Below are 12,548 nucleotides of genomic sequence, written 5' to 3'. Positions count from 1 at the left end.
AATAGCTAAGATTGGGTGGATGTTTTATTTTCTCTTACTTCCTTCTCTCGACCTTGCGGGTTTCCGCAGAACTACTACGTCAAACTCTTGCCTTTCCTTCGAGTCGTTGAGAAATTTGGCTTCGCCGTACCACCTGCTAGCCTCCTGATTAGCTCAGACAGAATAGCGGCTGCCCCGGAAAGGTGGTGGACCAGGGCTCAATTCCCGGACCGGGACGAATTTTTCTTCCACTGCAAGGCTTTTATTTTGATGTAACCATATGGGTTTCCTTCGTATAGTAATTGCTACGGTTGGTTAAATGTCTCATTTTCCATTAAATTATTACTTCTCTCCACCTTGCGGGTTTATACAGAACTATTACGTCACACCCATTAGGTTGCTTTAGCTTGACTGATTTCTTTTTGCTTGTTTGTATGTGTAACTGAAATTACTTGTTTTCTACATTTTCTTTATTAGAACGAAGTTTTCCCTGCGATCCTCTCGTGGATTTTCTTCACCGTGGCTGCTAGGTGCTGCTCCTGTTTGGATGAGCTGTTCCTGCGAAGGTGGGATAGAACCTTGCTTCCTCATAATGGGAAACTGGCGCCATCTAGCGTATGCTGCATTGTTCATTCGTTACGCTCGACTGTGTGGCCATCTGCAGCGGTGATTGTACTTTCACAGCCAATAGAGTGCAACGGGGTGAACAAATATGAGCAGCGTCTTGGAGGCTAGGGTCGAATGGAAGAAGGGCGTCAATTGCCCTAATGAATGTGTGGGTGAGTGTCTTATTCAGGTCGAACTGAGCACAGTGCTCAAGACTGCACCTGACAGAAAAGCACTCATGCATAACGCTATTTTGCGCGTGCATTTTATTCAATGGTGTTCTTTTGTGGGTTGTACTTAGTCAAGCCTCGATTAGATTACAGCTTTTTCTGCAGGATGTAAGTAGTAAATACAATAATTAGATTATGACTCGATGCAGTTAGTTTATCTGTAATAATGGAAGAACGGTAGTGCACTTGCCACTAATCTGCAGTCAATTTATCGCGGTGGATCATTTACGTAGAAACAGCCAAATATGTCTATTAGTTATGCTGTAGTCCATGTTCGGAGCTTTAGCAACGTGGTAAAGCAACAAGATCCTCGTTTGAATTGACTTCTTTGAAAAGCAATAAGTATGTAATTAATGATATTTTCCACTTCTAAGGAATCACTACATGAATCTGTTTTATCCAATAGGCATGCAAAGAAATTGAATGTTGAAAATTCGAAGCCGTGTTCTTTACTTAGTGGTGTCTACGCCCAGAGGCTGCAGGGTTAATCGGCGTTCGTAAGCTGTCCCCAAGCAGACTATGTTCGATTGTAACGATGAATTCTCGCGCTAGCTAGCACACTTTTTCAAGCAACACGTCACTGCGTGGCCAGACGCGGCAAATCACTAACGCTGGAAGCCGTGCAGCCACTTTTCCAGGGAAACGCCACAGATAATAAAATTTACCGTCATTAAACACGGTCGCTTGGTGGTGGCTGACGAATGGAGGACGCATAACCTGGCTCAGATATTATTTCTATCAAACGAAAACTGCTTTAAAACGAGCCTGCGTGATGCTGCTCAAAGAAAGCGACCACCCCATTCGCACATATTGCTGCCATACACTACGAATTTATAGACCACCCGGACTTCAATCGATACCCATAAGCTGCTGCTTATCGCACGTAATTGAGGTCTCAAAACCTTCATTCAAATACTACGACTCAAACATTATTAACAGAAGTCCAATAAAAACAATGGCCTACTTATGTATTAAAAAATGGCATACGTCAACTATGTTGGTTGGTTATAATATGCGCATTTATAGATGAAATATTTAGCCACGCTGAGCGTCCATGGTACACAAATTCGCCCAGAAACTTCTCTCCATGGTAGCTGTCTAAGTATGTGTAAGCATTGCGGCACTTGCTCATTTCCAAGCAGCCCGGTGTCTTTATCAATAATATAGAACTTGCTCCAACCATTATCAAGCCTCATCGGTCGTTCGCTTTCATGTTCGATTGCGAACCGATAAGGGATGTTTAATAAATATTGATTACCTTACGGCACTTGAATCTACGACCTTTGGTGTGAGTCGAAGCCCCGACCTTAGGCATTAATTAAGGTTAGTTAGGGTATATCTAGCGAAGGCATTGCAAAGCCACCACTAAATTTGTTGATGGGTTATGTAATGCTTTATTGATGGTTCGGACGCTTGGTATGAGCTTGTTATTTATTGAAACGTATGCTGTTCTCTGTGTTGTATGGCGATTTGAATGAATACTTGCACTGTTCGCTTGCTTTGATGAGCGTTTGCAGTCTATTGCACTAGCCACTGCATTTCTTGCTTGCTTACGCGGGTGTGAGCCATTGCTTAAAGCGGTATGAGCCACTCACTGTCTGACACAACGGACAAACTTCACGCTGGATAGGCATAAAAATGCTTACGCATTCAAAAGTACTAATAAACGTATCCCACCAAATTACAGCAGCTCCACTTGCGCGCTTCATGCCGGAACGTGCCGCGGTTGATTTGTCACCCTCTGTGGCGATCGCAGGAACTTGAGAGTGTGCGGCGCGCCCTAACGGAAGGCGCATACTGCGAGCCCCGAAACCAATCGGGCAGGCGGTGTTAGGCATTAAACTTCGGTAAAGTCGGAATTCTCCTCATGCTTAAAATGCTCCAAGACAGATCTACATGTTGTCATAGATATGGCTTTTTTACACCATCATCGAATCTTTCGAGAAAGCCTTCACAGAAAGGCTTCTCCTTTGACTTTGGTGTTGTACCGCCGGTACAACACATTCATATATGGTTCAGATATATTCACCTTCTGCAGAGCGAGTGTTTAGCTCAGTGGGTGAGACAATCGGCTTCTGGGCGTTGGGTAGTAGGTTCGAAATTCACCACCGCCATCGTTTTAGAGCGCACTTCTTAGGCGCCCCCGTCCCTGCGTTGAACGTCGGCGTCCCTTGGCGTAACCGAGCGAACGAGCGCAGGAATGGATAAGAATGAAAGAGAAAATGCAGGGCGCAGCGGGGAATGAAAGATGGTGAGAGCGGAGAGTACGAGGAGGAAACTGGAGCTGGATAGCATGGTGAAAAAGGTGGGGAGGAAAGCGGGGTGCCGGCGCCGACCAGGCATGCAGCGAGCACGGCAACTAACCTCTGGCGTGGCAAGACTTTCGTGCAGTAATTGCAACGAAGAAGCGTTTATTCAAAGTAACCCGTTCGCTTTTTTATTCCAATAAATTTATCACGATATAGTTTTTGTTTTATTTACATCAAAGTGGCATTAGAGCGTGACACTGCAGATATAGCTATATCAGTAGCTAATACTTGCTTGTCGCAGTAAAGTTTTTTTCTGTACTGCTTTCGTGTCCCGCGTCTGTTTCCTCGTGGTTTGCCGTGGAAACAAACACAATCTCGCCCAACAGACGCACTTTGCTAGGGAGAATGAGGGTTCATAAGAATATAGGATTTTACGACGATGCCTGACACGCCATGTCGGCTTCCATTTCGACCACACCCACATTCCGCTTTCATGAGCAGTTTCATGAACACAGACACCACTTACGCAATTGGCGACATGCCCTGTACGTTCCAAGACACTACATTACTAAGCAAGTATTGACACAATAGCTTTCAAATCAAGGTTTCTGGGTTTCAGTGAATCTCACACATTTACACCTTCAGTGGACGCTAGTAGTTACAGATGGACACGCCTTGGCCAGAATGAATAATAATAATTGTCCTTCAATAAAAATTAATTTTATAGTCATTACTGTCTCATGTTTTTTCCTTATTCACATTTTGTTATTTCGCGTTGTTTCAAAAGTGAGCGACGGCATCTCAACAAGACCCTGCGCATGTGCATTTAGCTCTTTGGAATGACCCCATAGCAGACACCGCTGGAAGAATGAAATCCGTCCCTTGATAATCAATAGAGACCGGAAGCTTTGGCAAAGGGCCTACTTCTTCATTACGTCGCCATATTGCCTATTTACCATATAAACAGGCAAAACTGCCGCGCGACAGTCCGCTCGAGGCACTTCGCGTGTATTCGCGTGCTCCATTCACACTCTGAAAAACACTATTATGTAGCACGTATTGAGCAGCAGAAAACTGTATTGGGAGTTTCTCATTCGGCTCTAAAATTTTCTCATTGACAATTTTCAACTAATTATAGTATTTGAGAAGTTGATTAGTTAATTAAGATTTATTATGTAATTGGGCGGAATGCAAAATTAATCTGAGTATCTCCAAGTGATGGCAAACAACATTACCTTGGTTCAGTCCAGCGACGTGGCGTCGGCAGATTTTGAAATCGTGGTCTGTGTTAGTTGTGACACCGTGTATATATATCAGCTTTAGTGCCTGTTACACGCGCCTAAGGCAGTATCTTTTATTGCCTAAACATCCGATTTGAGTGATAATTAGGAATCAGCGCACTTTGATGCAACAGTCATAAATTCTGACACTAATTTGACATAAAAAAGCTGACAGTCACTTTAGCATACGCTAAAGAGGACGAAGGCGGAAGTCTTTGCGCTTGCGGGGCATTCATTAAATTACTTTGACCTTCATTCGAATGCGTTTTTACTGCGTATTACTTCTTTTTCTCGTAACTTATTCTTTTTCTCGGTGGCCTAGACACCGCCACTGGTTCTCCGTGGTTAATGGCACGTTACAACAGCCGTGGAAAGTCTATATGAAGAACATTAAGACACATAAGCACGTTCACTGTATGATTTTTTTTTATTTTAACACTTTCGTCGATGAGGATAGCTACGGGGGCTTGTATATATGGTGCCTTATACACTTTCTTGTAACGCAGGCGGAATGAGTAGGACACGGAAAGGCGAATTAGACAAACAAACAGCGTTAGCTTTCAGCAACATATTCATTTTCCAGTTCTCGCAGGCGTACTTGTACTTCTCAAAACGTCATACAGCACAAGAGTGTTACTCGGCAAATATGAATGCCGGGAAGACCACACGCAGACACCCTTGCGGCCACACTGATTATATAGAAGGGTGTCCGTTCAACGGAACAAAGATAATCTAGCGCTGTTATTCATAAATTGATGGCTTACTCGCGCATGCGGTGGAATTATCGTGGCATAACGCTGGACGGTCATCAGATTTTTCGACCCATGAGCCATCTAAAGTTTTCGCCTTAAATAGTGGGCCAGAGCAATGGAAGCGCGTTTGTTTTCATATCACTAATCTTACTAAGAATGCGTCACTGATGAATCAATTTTCTTTCGCGTCGCTACAGGTTCTTAGGAGCCAAGTGTGTAATTTATTGGCTTCCGTTATCTGTGCCTGTCATTTGCACTATGAGCATGCGCCGCAGTTCCCGTGAAAATTACTTTTCTGCGCAGAATAAAGCTCACTAAGTAGTAGCTTTAGTAACGCTTGTTGTCGCAATGTCTGTTGTCTGTCTGCTTGAGTGTGGTTCCGCGGGCATTTTCTAAGAGTCCTCAAGTGACAGTCTCGACTATCAACGAGTCAGGCAAATAAGGTCAACGACGCCGTGAACTCAAGCACAGCGCAAGCACTACGATTACAACCTGCTTAATGGCGGTACCAGTACAGGTGGGTGTATTAGCTGAACAAAGATGGAACTGTTCTGGCATGGCTCGCTTTTCAAGTCGCTCGTTTTTCTGTTGCTATGGTTCCATGAACCCAAGTCCAGTCGATTCGACTTGTCAGGCCATAAGCCGGTCGTCAGGCTCATGTAAACGGTGTCAGGTCGACCCGACCGTGCGTCGAGTCGGTCTATACGTTCATGCGTGGGATTAGTTGACACGCCCAACCGGTTGGGAAAATGCATGTAAGCGCGATCGATTCAGGCCGGGTCAGCTCGACTTCTGACTGCCCGCTTGCGTCGAGTTCGTATTGTAAAGGAGCAAGACTGGAAGTGAGCGGTGCTACAAGCGCCTCACATTATTCGTGCAGCACCCCTTGTTGTATGCCTTCTGCATTGTTCTGTTCACCTGCGGACAGTCATGTTCCGCCTATTTTATAGATAATAATGACTCGACCCTGTTTAAAGTAGACGCAGGCCCTCACAGCGCTCGATTTATAGACTCCGATGTGCTGGTTCGATACCCCCAAAGCATCGCACATTTTCTAAGCTTTACGCGAAGGACGAACACGTTTAACCCATTACCAAGCTGTCTCACGTTCACAGTAACACTATGTTTTAGACCACGACGAAGCAGTTACAGCACTTCGAGCTGTCGTGACCATTGCGAGGATGTCTACACGCTTGGATTTACCGTGTCCAGCTCTTTATATATAACGAAAGCGCCGACTAACATATATGTGATAAAGAAGTTGAATGACAGTGCGAACCGTCACATTGGCCCGCCACCCTGGCTATGCACCGTCAAGACAGAGTTGGTTTAAAGTTAGCGTGATAGCGGCCGGTGCTATGGGAAATAGCGTTGCTGTTGCGCAAACGAAGTTTCAAAGCGAGCTTTAGTCTAACGTGAATGCGTATGGTCCGTGCGGGATGCTATTGAGCTATGCTTTAAATTTCGCATACAGACTGCGCATAAGTTATTTTATCTATTTTCCAAGCCTTGGGTCTGAATCTGAAGTGAGAGGCAGCGCCATGACAGCCGGGAGCGCATACTATTTGCACTTTCCATGTCTGTAAATCCGTGGTGAAATCAGTAAAAGCCTTTCGCCCCTTGCCTCCGAGATTTCCCGTTCTCAGAGGCCACATGGTACCGCGCCTATTTCCCGACTTCGCGTATGTATAGGCGCTACAGCCATGCTGGAAGCTTATTTCGTTAGTCCTCGATGCGTTCGAAACAAGCGATCTAAAAAAATTCGCAACTTTATTCCTAATACTTTGTCGTCGAAGCGGCCTCAGAATTAGCGAAAACCGTTTAGTAATTTGCTACGAATGAAGTGATTTGTACAAAACTAACGCTAAATCTTGCTCTAAGCGGGCGGCCAATACCGCCGCCATGTTTTCACATGAGCCACGCAAAAGCCGACACGTTAAATTTGTGAAATAACTTAGCGTTTAGTCTACGCACAAGTTCTTTAGCGTTCCGCACACGCGCATATAGATCCCGCTGTTACGCTAAGCGCGTGATTGCGCTCAAATAAATATGTCCAATTAGCTTGTTCGTCAGCAAGCTTTTTAGTTTCCGTATCATCGTGTTACCTGAGACGTAAACCGCGCTGGTGGCGCCATTGCGTGGTGCAGGGCTCAGTCATAAACACAGGTATAATTGCAGTAATCAAGCGTACTCTACTTCGATGCTTGTATAAATTTCCGGCAGTGGCCTAATGAACGCGTAGCTTTTTTTTTTCTTGTAGGAACACTCTTTTAACCCAAAAACGTCTTTAAGGCATTGTGATTAGACGTAGCATCACAAGATATCGTTACCAGCGTTGCTTCCGTACGCCTTTCAGGTAACCCATTAAACCGCGAACGCTCAGAAGTATCCGAACAAGCTAAGGGTTTTTAAATGTTCGAACAAGATTATCTGTGACCATACTGTGCTTTCTGAATGTAAAATAAACGAAACGAACTACGTGCAATTGCTACATGTCATCGGTTAATGACCACCGTCATCAGGTTTACTGCCATGTCGAGCATCGTTGCTACGTCGGCATTTTTGAGCACCATATCCCTGTAATGAGGGCCTCAAGAAGCCACAAGTTAATCTTCCTTAGAATATCACCGTTTTCCACACGGGAGGCTGCCGGGAGAGAATACATTTAGTGCGATCGAAGATACCTTTCCCATAAATATTCAACAATTGCATTGTTGGTGGCTAGACGCATCAAAATGGGATCCATGACGGGCTCGCACCACTTCCGGCAATAGTTAGTTCACTGGCCATGTTCTGCTCAGGGCTGTACTTTACTGTTCAAAAAAAAAATTGCAGTAAACGACGGGAAATATCTTGGCAGCTGTATTTTCAATACGTGTAACTGTCAAATTGACGGCAGGCCGTCAGGTTGTAAGGCGTACACCACGACTTACCGCACACTGCAGCCGATCGAGTCGCTTTATTATAACGAACAATTCGTTTTTGCTTTCTTTTTTACAGTAGTACGTATTCGTGGCTCTCTGCTTCTCTTTGTTCACGGCTGTAGAAACATCTTGTGGGATTGATTCTGATAGCTTGTCAAAAAGTTAGGACGAAGGCAACTGCTTTTATAGTTCATTTCTGACCTCAGCGGTTTGAAATCAAGCTCTTCACTTCGCGTGGTGCGTATTAAGTGGCAAGCAGCGCTGTGCCAACACCTGTACGTCACCGTTCCCGTAGGCTGCTGGTCGCATTCACTATGTAGATAGGTGGGTCTTTACGTGTCGTTATGCTGACACATATTACTTAATTCCATAGGTACACTGACCCGCAGTGGTTGCTCAGTGGCTATGGTGTTGAGCTGCTCAGCACAAGGTCGCGGGATCGAATCCAGACCACGGCGGCCGCATTTCGATGGGGGCGAAATGCGAAAACGCCCGTGTACTTAGACATAGGTGCACGTTAAAGAACCCCAGGTGGTCGAAATTTGCGGAGTCCTTCATTAGGGCGTGCCTCATAAACAGAAGGTGGTTTCGGCACATAAAATCCCGCGCCCCTCCCCCTTCCAAGAAAAAAGAGACAGAGATGCACTGTTTACCTCTGCGTCAACATGAAACAAAAGACTGCATTCGCTACAGCAGCATAAACAACCACCTCGCTCTGTTATACAACGGCGTCGGCAATGTCTGCCGCTTTATTGAGAGACACCACTGCCTTTAAATGAGCGCTTATGTAAGCGCAACCTTGTCTAATAATGCTTTATGGCTTCTGCAAACTGTATTTTGAAGGTAAAGAAAAGCGCAAATCAGCAATAATTAAAAGCCTGATAATTGTATCTGGATCACAGTTGCCGCTACTTAAGTGGCTCGGGCATCCACGACTTGTGTCAGGGTGGAACAACGGGGCTCATATGCGCAGATATGCACATTCTTTTTTTTTAAGTTCCCCGCAGGGGCGTCTGCGTAAGCAGGCGTTTGGTGTGTTGCGACACCACGTACCCGAGCACACGAGGGTTGGACCCTCCCGCGTGTAGCCGTGCGCGGCTTAGCCGTGTCCTGGGAAAGGGGGATCCTGGAGGTTGAGCCGATGCCGGGTGCTCGGACCTTTAAGGCCCCCCGGCGGAGGCAACACACCTCTTTGGCCTCTGCTTCACGTACACGGCACCCCCGGACTGACCCACCCGGGGGAAATCGGCAGTCGCCTTTTCCTATCTCTTCCTCTCGAATCTTCGTCTTTATCTCTTACTTTTTGACCTTTCCTGTCTTCTCCTCTTTTCCATTTACTTCATTCTCCTCGGCGGCAAGGGTTAACCTTGTGTGGGATAGCCAACCTTGGTTATAACAGATTTGGTTATAGTAGTGTCGTACAGCTGGCGCATGCAGGCCGTCTTTTCGCGGTCCTGTAGCGTCCCCTTGTTGGGCTCCATGGTGGGTGGCTGGCGGCGCTGCCGAATTTTCACACATACCTATGGCAAGTTCTTTTCCAACACTTCCTGATCGCCCTCACAAACGAGGGCGCACCGAAGAAGTTTTCAAGTTTTTTGGCCGAAATAATGAGAATTTTCCAAGATTTCATGTAGTACATTCAGAGAAAAAAGAAAAGGCAGCGAGAATGATCTCACCTTGTCTTGTTGCAAAGACACTTAGTGAAGCTTTTGGCCCAGGTTATAAAGTCTCTAAATTGGCAAGTGGTGACCTCCTCTTAGAACTGCGTGATAAGACACTGTACGAGAAACTCTCTAATCTAGTATCTTTTGGGAATCTTCCAGTGACGGTCACACCGCACCGCACAATGAACACCACCCGCGGAGTCGTTTCCGACGCCGATCTCATGGAACTGAGTGAAGCTGAACTACTGGAGGGCTGGAGCGATCAGAATGTGACCAATGTCAAGAGAATAAAGATCAGGCGCGATGGCAAGGAGATTGAGACAAAGCACTTAATTCTTACTTTTGCATCAAGTATACTACCTGAGACCATTGAGGCTGGCTACATAAAGATCCGAGTCAGACCGTACATCCCAAATCCCCTCCGATGCTTTAAGTGTCAAAGATTTGGCCACAGTTCACAGAACTGCCGAGGCCGCCAGACTTGCGCGAAATGTAGTGCCCAAGAACACCTATCTGAAAATTGCGAGAATGCTCCACACTGCGTGAACTGTGATGGGGAACACGCCGCGTACTCGCGGTCCTGTCCATCATGGAAAAAAGAAAAAGAAATAGTTACAATCAAAGTTAAGGAAAATATATGGTTCAAAGAGGCACTCAGGCGGGTAGCATACCTGCCAAAGAAAAGCTTTGCTGAAGTGGCGCCTCAGGGGGCAGCGTCACAACGGCCTCCGGCGGCTGTCCGACCCACACGCAGTGAGTCGGCAGTTACGCCATCTGCCCCCACGGTGGTTGCAGCTAGCGCTGCTCCGCCAACCGAGCAGAAGGGACCATCGACCCCGAAGGTGGGCGCAGCCGAGGCTGCCCCAACCTCCCCGGCCCCTTCCAGCGCTGGCAACAGCCGGCGCAGCCAAATCCCTCAGGGAGCCCCACCGACCTCCGGGGTGGTGGGCGCAGGGGTCTTGCCCTCCAAGGCGGGACTCCCTCTGAAAATTTCTCGCTCGCAAGAGCACGTGTCCGGAGCCTCACTAGAGGCAATGGACACAACACCTATCCTCAAGGCGCATGAAGCGCCTAAGGAGCGGCGAGGCTCCCTCGAACGCTCCAGAAAGAACAAAACTCCCGTTACAGGGCCTCGAAAGGGCTCTGTAATTTAATTTCTGTAATTTTCATAATCACTATTTCTGTTTCTGTACACACAGCACTTATTGACCTCCAATATGGATACACATATAATTCAGTGGAACGTCAGAGGTCTCCTTAGAAACCTTGATGATGTTCAAGAACTAATCCACAAACACAATCCCAAAGTGCTGTGTTTACAAGAAACAAACTTAAAAGCCAAACATACAAACTTTCTCCGACATTATATAACTTTTCGCAAAGATCGCGATGGTGCTGTCGCATCATCGGGCGGTGTTGCCATTGTTATCCATAAGAGCATTGCATGTCAACTTTTACAGCTACAAACGCCTCTCGAAGCAGTGGCGGTTCGAGCTGTACTCGTGAACAAACTCATCACCATTAGCTCTCTTTACATACCCCCACATTACAAATTAACGAAGCATGAATTCCAGTCCTTTATTGACCAATTGCCAGAACCTTACGTTGTTCTTGGCGATTTCAATGCGCACAGCTCTCTGTGGGGCGACTCCCGTATAGATGCGCGAGGTCGTCTTGTTGAACAGTTCCTTTTCTCTTCTGGTGCGTGCCTTCTGAATAAGAAGAAACCCAGGTATTACTGTCTTGCAAACAATACCTTTTCTTCAATTGATCTGAGCATAGTTTCTCCGTCCATACTGCCTCAACTAGAATGGGAAGTTACGAACGATCCTTACGGAAGCGACCACTTCCCCGTACTATTAAGAACACTTAAAGAAGACGAATATCAACCACAGGGTCCTAGGTGGAAGACTGAGACAGCAGACTGGGAGAAATTCCGAAACTTAACTAGTATGTCATGGGATGACATGTCCTCGTTAGGAATTGATGCTGCCGTGGAATATTTTACAGCTTTCATAATAGATGCCGCAACTAAATGTATATCACAAGTAAATGGATTGGCATGCAAACGGCGTGTCCCGTGGTGGAACGACGATTGTAGGATCGCTGGTAAGAAACAAAACAAAGCCTGGGGGATGCTACGCGCCTCCCCCACTGCGGAGAATCTTATCAATTTTTAAAAAGTGAAATACCAAGGCAGGCGAACCCGCCGACAAGCCAGAAGAGAGAGTTGGCAGAAGTTTTTATCTGGTATCAACTCCTATACAGATGAGGCCAAAGTCTGGAACAGGGATAATAGGATAAAAGGGCGACAAACATATTCACTTCCTTTGCTGAACACACAAGGTGAAACACTGAAAGATCAGGCACACACACTTGGAGAACACTTTGAGAGCGTGTCGAGTTCAAACCACTATTCGCAATCATTTTTGAAATACAAACGAATAGAAGAATGTAAGCCAATAATACAAAAATCCAGACAGAATGAACCTTATAACCAGCCGTTCAGTATTGCGGAGTTGAGAGCTGCTTTGACCACATGCAAAAGCTCTGCACCGGGACCTGATAGAGTCATGTACGAAATGATCAGAAATTTACACACTGACACCAAACTTACACTACTCACGCTTTTCAACGCTATTTGGGCTACGGGATGCCTCCCATCCGCATGGAAAGAAGCGATTGTGGTCCCTGTTCTTAAGCAGGGTAAAGACCCTTCCTTGGCGGCAAGCTACCGTCCGATAGCTCTTACAAATTGTCTTTGTAAGGTTTTTGAAAAAATGGTTAACCGCAGACTTTTCCATTTCCTTGAACTTAACAATATCCTCGATCCTTTTCAGTGTGGCTTCAGAGAAGGGAGGTCC

General features: G+C 46.1%; 1 protein-coding gene across 3 annotated transcripts in view; it reads left to right on the top strand.

The window, feature by feature from the left end:
• Positions 1 to 5,405: 5,405 nt before the first annotated feature.
• LOC139052969 (cysteine/serine-rich nuclear protein 1-like) overlaps positions 5,406 to 12,548 on the top strand; it is a 37,464-nt gene continuing 30,321 nt past the window's right edge. For 2 of the 3 annotated variants that reach the window (XM_070530116.1, XM_070530114.1), the window contains exon 1: positions 5,406 to 5,613. In XM_070530116.1, the coding sequence (XP_070386217.1) occupies positions 5,596 to 5,613 (18 nt within the window). In that variant the 5' untranslated portion in view covers positions 5,406 to 5,595. The remainder of the gene's footprint in view (positions 5,614 to 12,548) is intronic. The other variant, XM_070530117.1, reaches the window with a different exon arrangement.

The sequence above is a fragment of the Dermacentor albipictus genome, unplaced genomic scaffold, assembly GCF_038994185.2.
Source record: "Dermacentor albipictus isolate Rhodes 1998 colony unplaced genomic scaffold, USDA_Dalb.pri_finalv2 scaffold_48, whole genome shotgun sequence".
Lineage (NCBI taxonomy): Eukaryota > Metazoa > Arthropoda > Arachnida > Ixodida > Ixodidae > Dermacentor > Dermacentor albipictus.
Note: the sequence above shows the minus strand (reverse complement) of the source record. Positions and strands in the feature narration are given on the sequence as shown.